This window comes from Canis lupus, chromosome 20 (genome assembly GCF_011100685.1).
Source record: "Canis lupus familiaris isolate Mischka breed German Shepherd chromosome 20, alternate assembly UU_Cfam_GSD_1.0, whole genome shotgun sequence".
NCBI lineage: Eukaryota > Metazoa > Chordata > Mammalia > Carnivora > Canidae > Canis > Canis lupus.
In genome coordinates, this window is record NC_049241.1 from 58,164,186 (window position 1) to 58,174,869 (window position 10,684).

The following is a 10,684-nucleotide window of genomic DNA, read 5'->3' on the forward strand; positions in this document are numbered from 1 at the left end:
GCTGGTGGCCGCCCTCGCACGCGCCGGCGGGGCAGTGTCCCCACACCGCGCACCCGCCCGCAGCGCCGCCGCTCCTTTCTCCCACTGCCCGCGGGGGGAGCCCCGCTCCTGGCCAGACTCGCCCCGTGACCCTGCGACCGCCCGGTGACTCCCGTGTGTCGGTCCGCACAGTGCGGTTCCACCCACAGGGACTCCTCTGGTCCCTACAGTGGCGAGGCGACGGAGGGGGAGGGGCCCAGCATTCTAAGGGGAGCGTCCTGGGTCCTAACGGTCACAGCACTTTGGGGGCCACCTCCAGACCCCGTTCCAGAAGCTCGGGGTGGGGAGGGTAGGAGCGCATGGACCCGCAGATCCCGGAGCGGGGCCTTGCTGTTGGGGCTCCGAGGATGAATAGGAGTGCGCCGGCCGTCTCCCTCCGGCGAGTCGGGCTCCCCACCTCCTTTCCAAGCAGCCGGAGTCCAGCCTCTTCCCCCAACCCAGGACCCAGGTCCTGACACTCCGATCCCTTCCTCACCTGGAATGTCAGGCCCGCACTCACCTGCCCACCCTGGGCCTCAGCTCCTCCCAGGCCGCCGGTGAGGATCTGCTGGAGGCTGGCCTCCCCACCCCAGGGCCCCAGAACCCTCCCTCCCCCCCATCCAAGCTAACCGCCCCCCACACACTCCCAACTCCACCAGCCGTTTCTTCCTAAAAAGAGGTTTTTATTGCCTTTGGTCCACAGTCACATTTCACATTATCTCTTGGTCCCTGGGCTGCTGGATGGGGCCAGTCCCCGGGGAGGACCTCCAGTGGGGGTCCCTGTGCAGTACTTGGCAGAGGAATGAGGACAAGTAGGGGGGCAGGGGTGGGGTGGAGGGGGAGCTCCGGTGGCTTTGCCTCAACCACTTGGAACTCTGTCGTCCTGCCGGGCCTCAGTTTCCCCACCAGCCCCTGGGGGGAGTGCTAGAGAAATCCGGTCCCTTACAAGCCCTCAAGTGATACAGGCTGGGGCCGGCCCTCCCCTTCCTTCCACCCCCACCCCCACCACTGCCCTGCAAAAAAACATTTTTCTTTCATTAAAACTGCCTGAAACTTCTGCGGGTACAGAAACCACAAACTGATCAGAGAAAAGGGAAGAGAAGGAGAAGCAACCGGAAACCATTCAGGGCTGGTCCCCGCCTGCCGGGGTGTCTTTCTCCCCCCACCCCCACGGCTCAGCCCAAAGCCTGCTGGGAGATCTGCGGCGGGAACCTTGGCAGGCAGACCCCCGTGTGCCCCTCACCCCTGCCCCACAGGCCTTGGGCAGGCAGCGCGCAGACAAGGAGAAAATCAAGACGAAAAACAGAAGAACCCCGCAACCGCCCAGACTGACGTGGGGAGGCCCCCGCTGGGCGCCTCAGTAGTCGGCCTCCTCCTGCGGGTAGGGGGTGCACTCCGGGGCCTCCCCGGGGTCTGGGCCGCCGCCTGCAGCCCCTGCAGCCCCATCCGCCACCGGGCCCTGCGGGCAGTACTTGGGGTCGTAGATCTGCCGGCCCAAGCCGAAGACCTGGCCACTCTGGTTGGCGCCCTGAGTGTAGCCCATCTGCAGGGACATGGAGGAGTTGTCACACTTGTCCGTCCCCAGCTTGGTGTCGTAGATGTGCCGCCGGGTCCCGGGAGCCGTCATGCCCACCTGGGGAGGGAGGAGAGCGCTTCAGGGCTGCGAAGGGACGGGGCAGTGGAGGCCGAGTCCCCACCGTCCGCTCCTGTCCTTGCACGGGGCACAGGCTCTGCGGGGCCTGGCCAGCCCTGCTCGGACGCCCTCGCCTCTCTGCCTCCGTGCGGAGCGCATCTCCCTGGGAACCAGCGGCGTCTGGGTCCAGCTCCCCCTGCCCGCCGGGGAGCTCCCCGGGTGGGGCCGAGGGCCCCCAAGCACCCGGGAGTTCCAAGATCTGCAACGTGGCAGGACAAGTGAGAATCACAGGATGTGAACATGTCAGAGATGGACGGGCCCCTAGGCAGTCCTCCGAGGGAAAGTGAGGCACAGAGCCCGCAGTGACTGCCCCGGGGACGCACAGCGAGGTAGGGACAAATGCAGAGCGGGACGTCCGCGGGAGGCAGGCACGGGGCCAAGCATGCCCACGGGGCTGGGGGCGGGAGGGCTGGGGGCCCCACCTGGCTGGCACACTTGTTTGTGCCCATCTGGAGGCTGATGGTTGAGTGGTCCATGGGGGGCAGGATATGGTTCTTGGGGTCGTACAGATGCCTTCGGGTGCCGTAGGCCGTCATGCCCGACTGGCTGGCACATTTGTTGGTGCCCATCTGCAGGGAGGCAGGCGGGAGAGGTCAGGCTGCCGCCCCCAGGCCTCTAGACCCTGCCCCTGGCCAGGGTCCCATCCCCGCACCCCCCAGAACCCACCTGGAGCCCGATGACGCAATGGCCCGCCTTCATGGTGGCGTCGTCAAAGTTGCGCTCCTGCTTCTCCGAGTATTTGACCCCAATGTCCACGCCACTCTGCAGCCCCTTCGTCTTGGCCTGAAGGGGAGGGGTGCTGGGAGTACCGGGGAGGGGCAGCCGCCCAGACCCTGCGTCCCTGGGGGTCGGCCCACCTGCCACCAGCCACCTCGCCCCAGGGGATGGCGCGGGACCGGGATTCTGGGAGGCGTCCTCGCAGCCAGCCGCTGCCCCCTTCCATCATGACCTGCTACCCACCTGCTCCCGACGCCTGGCCCTCCCTGGCCGCCCCGCCCCCGCGTCAGCCCCGGTGCTCCCGAGGGCGGTGTTCAGCAGCTGCTCCAACCCTCCCGGGGCGCCAGACCCCCCATGTTGGCCCGATTCACCTTCCTCAGGCTGCTTCTCACAATCTCTAACTGACCTATCACCTGTGGGGGGTGAAGGTGAGGCCTGGCGGGAAGTCGGGGCTCTGGCTGGTGGCGCCGCACCCCCGAGGCTACCCGATTCCGGCACCGGGCGCGCTCTGGCAGGGAGGGCGGGTGCTGAGCGCCTGTGGGGCCCGGAGGCCCCGGGGGGACCTCGGCACCTTCCTCTCGAGTATGCTGTGAACCTGAAACTGCTCTAAACTATTAAGCTTTTTTTTTTTTTTAACAGATTTCTTCATCGCCTGCTTCCTCCCCTCCAACGGCGAACCCGTAAGTGGGTGGGCTGTGTCGCCCCGTTCGCCCCGAGTCCCGAGCGCCTGGCGCCTTGGGTGCTCCGCGGGGTCGGCAGGGGAACGGACCACGGGCGCCTGTGAATCCGCGAGGGCCGCGGCGTGGCCCCGGGCCTCACCTTCCCCGCCAGGGCGAGAAGAGACACCTGCACCTGGGTCATGTTCCCGCTCTCAAACAGGTCATTGGCCTCGAACAGGTCCACGGGGTTCATGCCGTAGCTGACCATGGCCTTGATGAAGGTGGACAGGTTTTCCAGCTGGGGAGGCGGGGACGAGCGTGAGGCGCCTGCGCCGGGTGCGGTCCCCGGGCCCCGCCTCGTCCCCCCCGCCGGCCCTCACCTGGTGCCAGTTCTGCAGGGAGCGGTTGATCTTGGGGACAGAGCCTGGCTGCAGCTTGTTCATGAGTCTGGGGGGGGGAGGCTCCATCAGCGCAGGGGCCCCTCAGGGACCCAACCACGACCCTTGGCCGCCCTCACGCCTTCCCAAGCGGCCCCACCGCCTCTCCCCGGGCGTCAGTGTCCCCCTGCAACGCAGGCTTCCCCGAGGGGAGGCTCTCCCACCCGGGGGAGGGAGGATGCTTGCCGTCCCGGAGCCTGGGCCAAGCAGTCACACAGGACAACGCAGGCCAGAGACACCGAGCCCAGTCCTGGGGACAGTGCACAGACCCCCAGGCAGACCCCCAGGCAGACCCCCAGGCAGCCAGCACTCACGTGCACAAGATGACTCCGTCCTTCAGACCTTTCTGGAAGTCGGGCCCGATGGAGAGGCCCGTGAGCCCCTCGATCCAGCTGCGGAGCTCCGCCTCCTTCTGGGGGTCATACTTGGACAGCAGCTGGGTGGAGCAGGGGCACAGGGTCGCGGTGAGGCCGGGGCAGGGGCAGCCCCGGGGAGCTCCAAGCACGAGGGACCCCACACGCCCCAGGGGCCGCCCTGCCCCGCCCCGTCCCGTCTCCCCTCCTGTGGTTGCGGGCACAGGGACAACCCTGGGCGTGGACACCCCCACTCCCCGCCACGCAGACACGCCCCGTCTCCCGCCCATCGGCCACTTGCATGGGCGCCAAGTGGCGGGCAGCACAGCCCCGTGGCCCCTGAGCCCCTGGCACCCCTGCACGCCGTCCCTGTCCCGTCCGGAAATTGTTGTGAGATGCACATGACGCTCACCACCTTGACTGTTTTGTTTTTTGAAAGATTTTATTTACTGGAGAGACCCCGCTCGTTCCCAGGACCCCGGGATCAGACGCTTCACCGACTGGGCCCCCAGCGCCCCCATTTTAACTATTTGAAAGGGAACAGTTCAGTGGTTTTAAATACACTCACCATGTTGTGCAACCATCACCTTGGTCTAGTTCCAGAACATTCCATCACCCTCAAAGGAAACCTTGGCCTCATCACCCTCATTTCCCCCCGACCCCCCCGAGCCCCCTCCCTGTCCGTGGAGGAGCCGGTCCTGGACGTGTCACACGCGTGGACTCCACCCCGTGGGGCCTGCTGTGTCTGGTTCCCTCCCCGAGCGTCGGGGGCTCGGGTCTGTCCCCGGGGCGGCGTGGGCGCCTCGCTCCTGCTCGCGGCGGGGGGATGTGCCTATGCGTGGATGGGCATGTGTTTATCCCCTCGTCCATGGACACCTGGGTTGTTTCTGCCTTTTGGCTACTGTGAGTGGAACTGCCGTGAACGTCCATGCGCAAGGTTTCAGTTCTTGCGGGAACAGAGTGAGGAGCTGGGCCGCGCGGTAACTCTAACCTCCTGAGGAACCACCAAAGCCTTCTCTGTTCCTTGAACCGACCACACCAGTTGCTGCCCCAGGGCCTTTGCACAGCGTGTGCAGGGCTGGGTCCCTTGAGTGCAGTCAGCCGTCCAGCCTGGAGGTCACCTCCTTGGAGCGGGCCTCCCTGACTGCGGCCATGAAGCCCTCCTCAGAGCCCGAGGCCCCGCCGCCTCCGGCTCTTGTCCTTACACCACACGCCGCCGTGCTTCTGACCCGCCCCGTGCACTTGGCCGCCCGGCTCGGTGCGGTGTGCACAGTCCGTGCTCACGGCCGCCGTCGGCACAGCCCCCACCCACAGACACGGGTGCACCCGTTCCCTCCGGGCACCACGGGCCAGGAAGGCAGGGCGGCCCGGAGCGGGGTAAGGGGCGGGTCCGGCCCTGTTCAGCTGCGGACTGTCCCGGGCAGTGGGCTCCCTGCGCATCAGCTCACACCCACGCACCGTGGCCCACATAGGTCCCACCCCCGACGCTCTCCCCTGCCGTCCTTCCGCCCCCTCCCGGGGACTAGGACCCCAGAGCCACCGCCTGCAGACCCAACTCCTACTCTCAGCTCCGCTCCTAACTTCCTTATGACCTCTCCCCGGGCCTCAGTTTCCCTGTCGATGTCGGCTTCAGGAGGCCCCACCTGTTGGTTCCTGCGTAGAAAGCCCAGGGCCTGGGATGGGGCTGAGCTGACCTGGGTGCGGAGGAGACAAAGGCGGGGAGGCTGGCCCGCTAACGTGATCCGCCCGCCTCCCCCCCCAGGCCTCCGTCTCCTGGTTCCCGCAGCCCCGCAGCCCTGCCCTGCCCGGAACAGTGAGAAGCTGAGCTTGAGGCAGCCCGGCGGGTGCGGCCACCTGGTCACCTGCACAGCTGGGCTGGGTCCCCGGGGCTCCCAGGGAATGGGGTCCTGGGCCAAGGCCGCTACCACCACCTTCCTGCCCCCACCCCACCGTTGTCCCCCCTACTGCCCCCCCCCCCCGCCGTCCAGCCGGCCTTCAGCACATTCCACGCGGCCACAAACTGCCAGGAATGCAGCTGCTGCCTCCCTGCTAAATCGGGACCAGCTGTTCCCAGAGGTCTAGAGCCCCCCCACCCCCCAGCCAGCAGGAAATCCAGTGACTGCTCAGGGACCGCCAGCCGCCAGGGGTAAACGGAGGCACCCAGGGCCAGGCAGGGGCCTCCAGAGGTCTCCAAGTCCTCTTAAGTAGCCCGACGCGTGGGTGTGCGGCCCCAGGGACCCAGCGGGCCTGCCACCGCCCTGCCCGTCCTCCAGCCCCGCAGGCCACGGCCGGTGGCAGGGAGCCTCCCGACCTCCGCGTCCCAGACGGAGCAGGTCTCAGCTCGCCCCAGCCCACCCTGTGCGTCTGCGGAAGCCGCCTGCGCCCCGGCTGGGGTGCCACCCACTTCCTGCTGCCCCGCGGGAGACGCAGGGGGCTGCCCGCCAGGACAGGTGGCCCTCAGAGGCAGCCGGCCGCGGCGGGCGTCCCGACTCTACCCCTCGCAGGCTGTGTGGCCCTGGGCAGCTGTGACATCTCTGCGCCCCGTGAACACACTGCGGGGCTCTTAGACTTCCCTGCTGTCGGGCGGGGCGGCCCCCCAGTGCCCGAGCAGCCAGCCGGCGGGTGAACGTTCACCCCACGCAATTATCGCTGGCGTGGAGGAGAGCGTGTTGACGGAAGGTTCTGGAGCTTGCCGGGCGACCCAGCTGTGGTTCCCCAGCCTCAGCCTCTCTCTTCCGTCAGGAGGGGTGGAGGGGGGCTCCTGGGAGCTCAGAGGCCATGCAGGTCCCTCCTGTGCACGATCCCGGGGGCGGGGGCAGCGGCCTGTCCCCCCGCAGGGCTCTGCCCTCCACAGGCCCAGGCAGGCTCCTGGGGGCCACATTCCGGTGGTGGCGTCTGCCCCGCAGGGATGACATGGGGGGGGGCAGTGGCTGGAAGGGCGGCGAGCCACCGGCCCAGGGCGGGTCCGGGGGTCTGGGGTCACCCCGCCGCCTGCCCTCGGAGGGACCTGCTGTGTGACCCCCGCAGGGCCGGCCCCTCTCGGCCAGGTCAACGGGGCTCCCGTAGCCCCTCCCCGGGTTCCAGGTTAGAAACCCTGCACTGTGGGATGACCCTGGGGCAGGGGCCCCCCGGAGACCCGGCTCAGGTCGGGTGAGGACAAAGGGCGAGCCCCCTCCAGCCTCCCCCTGGGCCGCGCCCGCAGGTGCCGGAGGTGGACCTTGGGGTGCCCCTCTGCCTTGGGCTCCCCAAGTGCGCCTGGAGCCCTGCGGGGACCCTGTGCAGCCGAGCGGCCCCCGGGCGCGCCCTCACTCACCCGGTTCTTGACCTCGGCCGACAGCCCGTACGAGGGCCCCTTGTTGAACTGCGTCGAGCTCATGGCCGGCGGGACGGGACGGGACGGGCCGGGCCGGGGCTGCGGCTCGGCGGGGCTCGGCGGGGCTGGGGCGGGCGCCACGCCCCCGCCGCTCATTGGGCCGCGCGCTCTTGCCCTTATAAGGCCGCGCCGCGCCGGATTCCTGCCGCCCGACTTCCTGAGCCCCTCGCCGCCGACCCCCGCCCCGCCCCGGCCGGCCCGCGTCACCCCTGCGCCCCTGCGCGCGGCGATGGGGGAGGGCACACTGTCGGGCGGGTCTCTGACCTCCCATCCCGCCGGGGCGCGGAGGAGGACCCCTCGGGTCCCCCCTTGCCTGGAGCTCCCACAGCGCGGTGGTGGCCGGGCAGCCAGGGGCATTGGCGCTGGGGCTGCAGCGGGTGAGTAGGAGTTCGCCAGCCCACAAGCACAGCGTTCCTGGCAGAACCAAAGGTGCGAAAACCTGAAGACACTGTCGGTGGCTGAAAGCACGTGGAGGTCACAGGGGCTGGGACGGGCCGGGGCGGGAGAGTCCCCCCTTCCCCCTCCTTGGGGGGGTGTTGGGAACCGGAGCGAGTGGAAGGGACACTGGAGGTCAAGGAGTGTCCTGCGGCTGAGGCTGCCCAGGGTCCCGGGCCAGGCACACACTTGGTGCTCACTTGGTGCTCAACGCAGCGGGCTTGTACGGATACAAGAATGAATGAACGAATGAATGAATGAATTCACTTAGTAACTCACTCACTCATCCATCCGTGCCCACGACTCCCCCTTCCGATGCTTCCCCACGCGGCTTCTGGGCCGTATGTCACCAGGCGGGCTCACAGGAGACCTCAGGTGCGGCCCCGCGGGTCCTCGGAAACACGGGGCTGGGCGCGGACTCCCACGCCTGCCCCGGAGCACGTGCAGGACAGAGGAGAGCCTGAGGAGGGCGCAGGGAGCGGGAGGGGCAGCGGGGGTCCCCGGGAGGGGGCGCGGGAGGTGGGGTTTTAAAGCAGGTGTAGGAGTCTGGCCCCTGCCCAGCGGCTGCCGGCCCTGTGGGGGCTCCAGGCCACTCTCCCTGCCCCCTCCCCGGCCGCGCACCTCCTGGTCCCCTGGTCCCCCCTGGTCCCCTCCCCAGGTACCCACAGGGTCTCTGCCTGGCATCCTCTGTGGGTGGGCCTTGGGCCTCAGTTTCCTTATCTGTAGAAGGGGAGCCAGTGCATCACAGGGGGTCACAGATGAGGCGGCGCGGCTCTGAGTGCGGAACACCCCGGCTGCTGCCATCCAGGTGGGGGGCGCTGCGACATGGGGGCCCCCAGGACAGGTCCTGCAGGGCACGGGTGTCAGGGGGAGCCGTGCCCAGCAGAGGCGGCAGCAGTGGTGCCCAAGCCTGCGCCCTGCGCCCCTGCCGCAGCCTGCGGGGCCCTGGGTGTCCTCAGCCTGTCCAGCCACCTGACTCTAGGGACACTCGGGGACGGAGGAGAGGATGCGATGTCCCGAGGCCCCGGTCCCAGCAGCCCTCCCAGCGCGCTGTCCGCCGGGCCGCGAAGGCCTCCTTCCCTTAGACTGCAGTTCACCCCGACTTGAGATGACCTTTGTCGGATCCCAGAGCGGCGTGGACCGGCCTGGGCAGGCGTGGGGGTTCCTGCTCGGGTAGGTTGTCGACCCGGAGCGGCCGGTGTGGGTGCGGGGTGCGGGGTGCGGGGTGCGGGGAGCACGACGACCTCGGGCAGCAAACGGCGTGACCCGGCGCCGCGCGGGCTTCTCTCCGGGGAGGCTGGGACGCAGTGTTGGCCGGTGGCCGGCTACCTGCCGCCCGCGACGGACACCGTCCTCTTTCACTTCTTGTGATGTGGCCTAGAGCTTAAAGCCACGTGTGTGCTCAGCCTCCCGTCTCTGTGGCCGGCGGCCTCCTCTGGATCCTGGGCCAGATCCGGATTCCAGAATCTTTTTTTTTTTTTTTGGTATGACCCTTGCGCTCACGATGTTTTTTACATTTTTAAGTGGTTGAAAAGAATCCTCTCGTGCAGGCGCGGAAACCACATAATACTAAAGTTTTGTCATCCCCCCCTCCGGCGTCCGGTCATTCACGGCCGCCGCGTGTCACCGTGGTCCGCGGACACTCCCTGGGCTCCGAGGCCGAGAATGCCGGCTTTTTCGGCTTTTTTACAGAAGATCGTTTGCCGGCCTGGGTTCCGGACACTCAACCTCCCGGCACCCAAGAAAGCCAGACTCAGACATCCCAAAGCTCAAAACTCAAAATCCCGGGATCCGGAAGCTTAGGATATTAGGACATTATAACATATAATATTATTCCGATATTACTATGTCGGAACTGGCCTGAGGGAGGACCTGAGACCTCGGGAATCACATACCTCCGTGGGAGTCCCCGCCCTGAGCGCCCCCACTTGGAGCCTGGGTTCAAGTCCCGACGCCCCAGCGGGCCGGGGGACCTTACGGGGCGGGGACACCTGGCTCCTGGGGCCTCCTCTCCTTCTGGAAGGCCCCTTAGCGCCCTTAGATGTGCCGCCAGCGCGGAACAGGTGAATCCGTGTGACGCAGTCGGAGCAGCGCAACTTGAGATAAGGGGTCGAGTCAACACGTGTTAATAGGTTAGGAATTTGGGCTCTGGGTGGGAGCCCGGCAAGGGGGCCTGGGAGGTCAGGGGCTGCCTTCCGCCCTGACCCCGGGACCCGGGACCCGCTCCTCCGTCCAGGACTGACCCCTGGGGGGCCGCAGGGGGTGTCAAATGATGCAGGGCTGCGGGGGGGGGGTCCCCCAGGTCGTCGGGTGGGACCCGGGTGATGCCCGCGGGCCGGGAGGCCACAGCTGGAGGGTCCCCGGCGCGGGGTTGGGGGCTGCAGTGCAGCAGGGCCCCAGGCCCTTCCCCTCAGTGTGGGGCCGCGGGACCCAGCTCGGCTCCCCTGGGGGCCGTGGTGCCTCCGGGGTGGGCTCCCCTCGCCTGCCCGCTTCTAGGACTGCGTCGGGGCCTCCCCCTCGCGTGGCCAAAAATATGGAACGCTTCACGAATTTGCGTGTCATCCTTGCGCAGGGGCCATGCTAATCTTCTCTGTATCGTTCCAATTTTAGTATATGTGCTGCCGAAGCGAGCACGTACCCAGGGTGTCGCGCACAGCTATTTAAAGTGCAAGAATGAAATGACTTTACAGTTAGGTTCACTCTGTGTATCCGCATTCGCCGCGATTTTCCCGCACCTTCATGTAAGTGAGTATCTCCTGGTGTCCTGCTTGCTTTGGGTGTCTCTGGCCGCGCCCAAACCCTCAAATGTGGCCTCATGCGATTCCCCCAAGTATGGCTTGGCAGCCGCGAAGGCTTCTAGGGGATGATATGCAAAACACCCGGACCGGACGCAGCCCCCGCCCCTGGCCCGGAGAGAGGGCGGGGCCGCCGTGGGCGGGCCGCCGGCATCCCAGCGTTCCCCGCGGGCGCAGGGGAGCCGCTCTTGCCGGCGCGGCGAC

General features: G+C 67.7%; 1 protein-coding gene and 1 non-coding gene across 2 annotated transcripts; both read right to left on the reverse strand.

The window, feature by feature from the left end:
- Positions 1–684: 684 nt before the first annotated feature.
- Positions 685–7,329, reverse strand: CNN2 (calponin 2). Its single transcript, XM_038568039.1, has 7 exons — positions 7,191–7,329; positions 3,839–3,960; positions 3,468–3,534; positions 3,248–3,385; positions 2,378–2,494; positions 2,134–2,280; positions 685–1,651 (listed from the first exon to the last, which is right to left on the reverse strand). The coding sequence occupies exons 1-7, from the start codon at positions 7,251–7,253 to the stop codon at positions 1,376–1,378; spliced, it is 930 nt and encodes a 309-aa protein (XP_038423967.1). The 5' UTR covers positions 7,254–7,329; the 3' UTR covers positions 685–1,375.
- Positions 7,330–10,212: 2,883 nt separating this feature from the next.
- LOC119864812 lies at positions 10,213–10,319 on the reverse strand. The gene has a single exon (XR_005375295.1). It is a non-coding gene; the product is annotated as a U6 spliceosomal RNA (small nuclear RNA).
- Between the last annotated feature and the right edge of the window lie 365 nt (positions 10,320–10,684).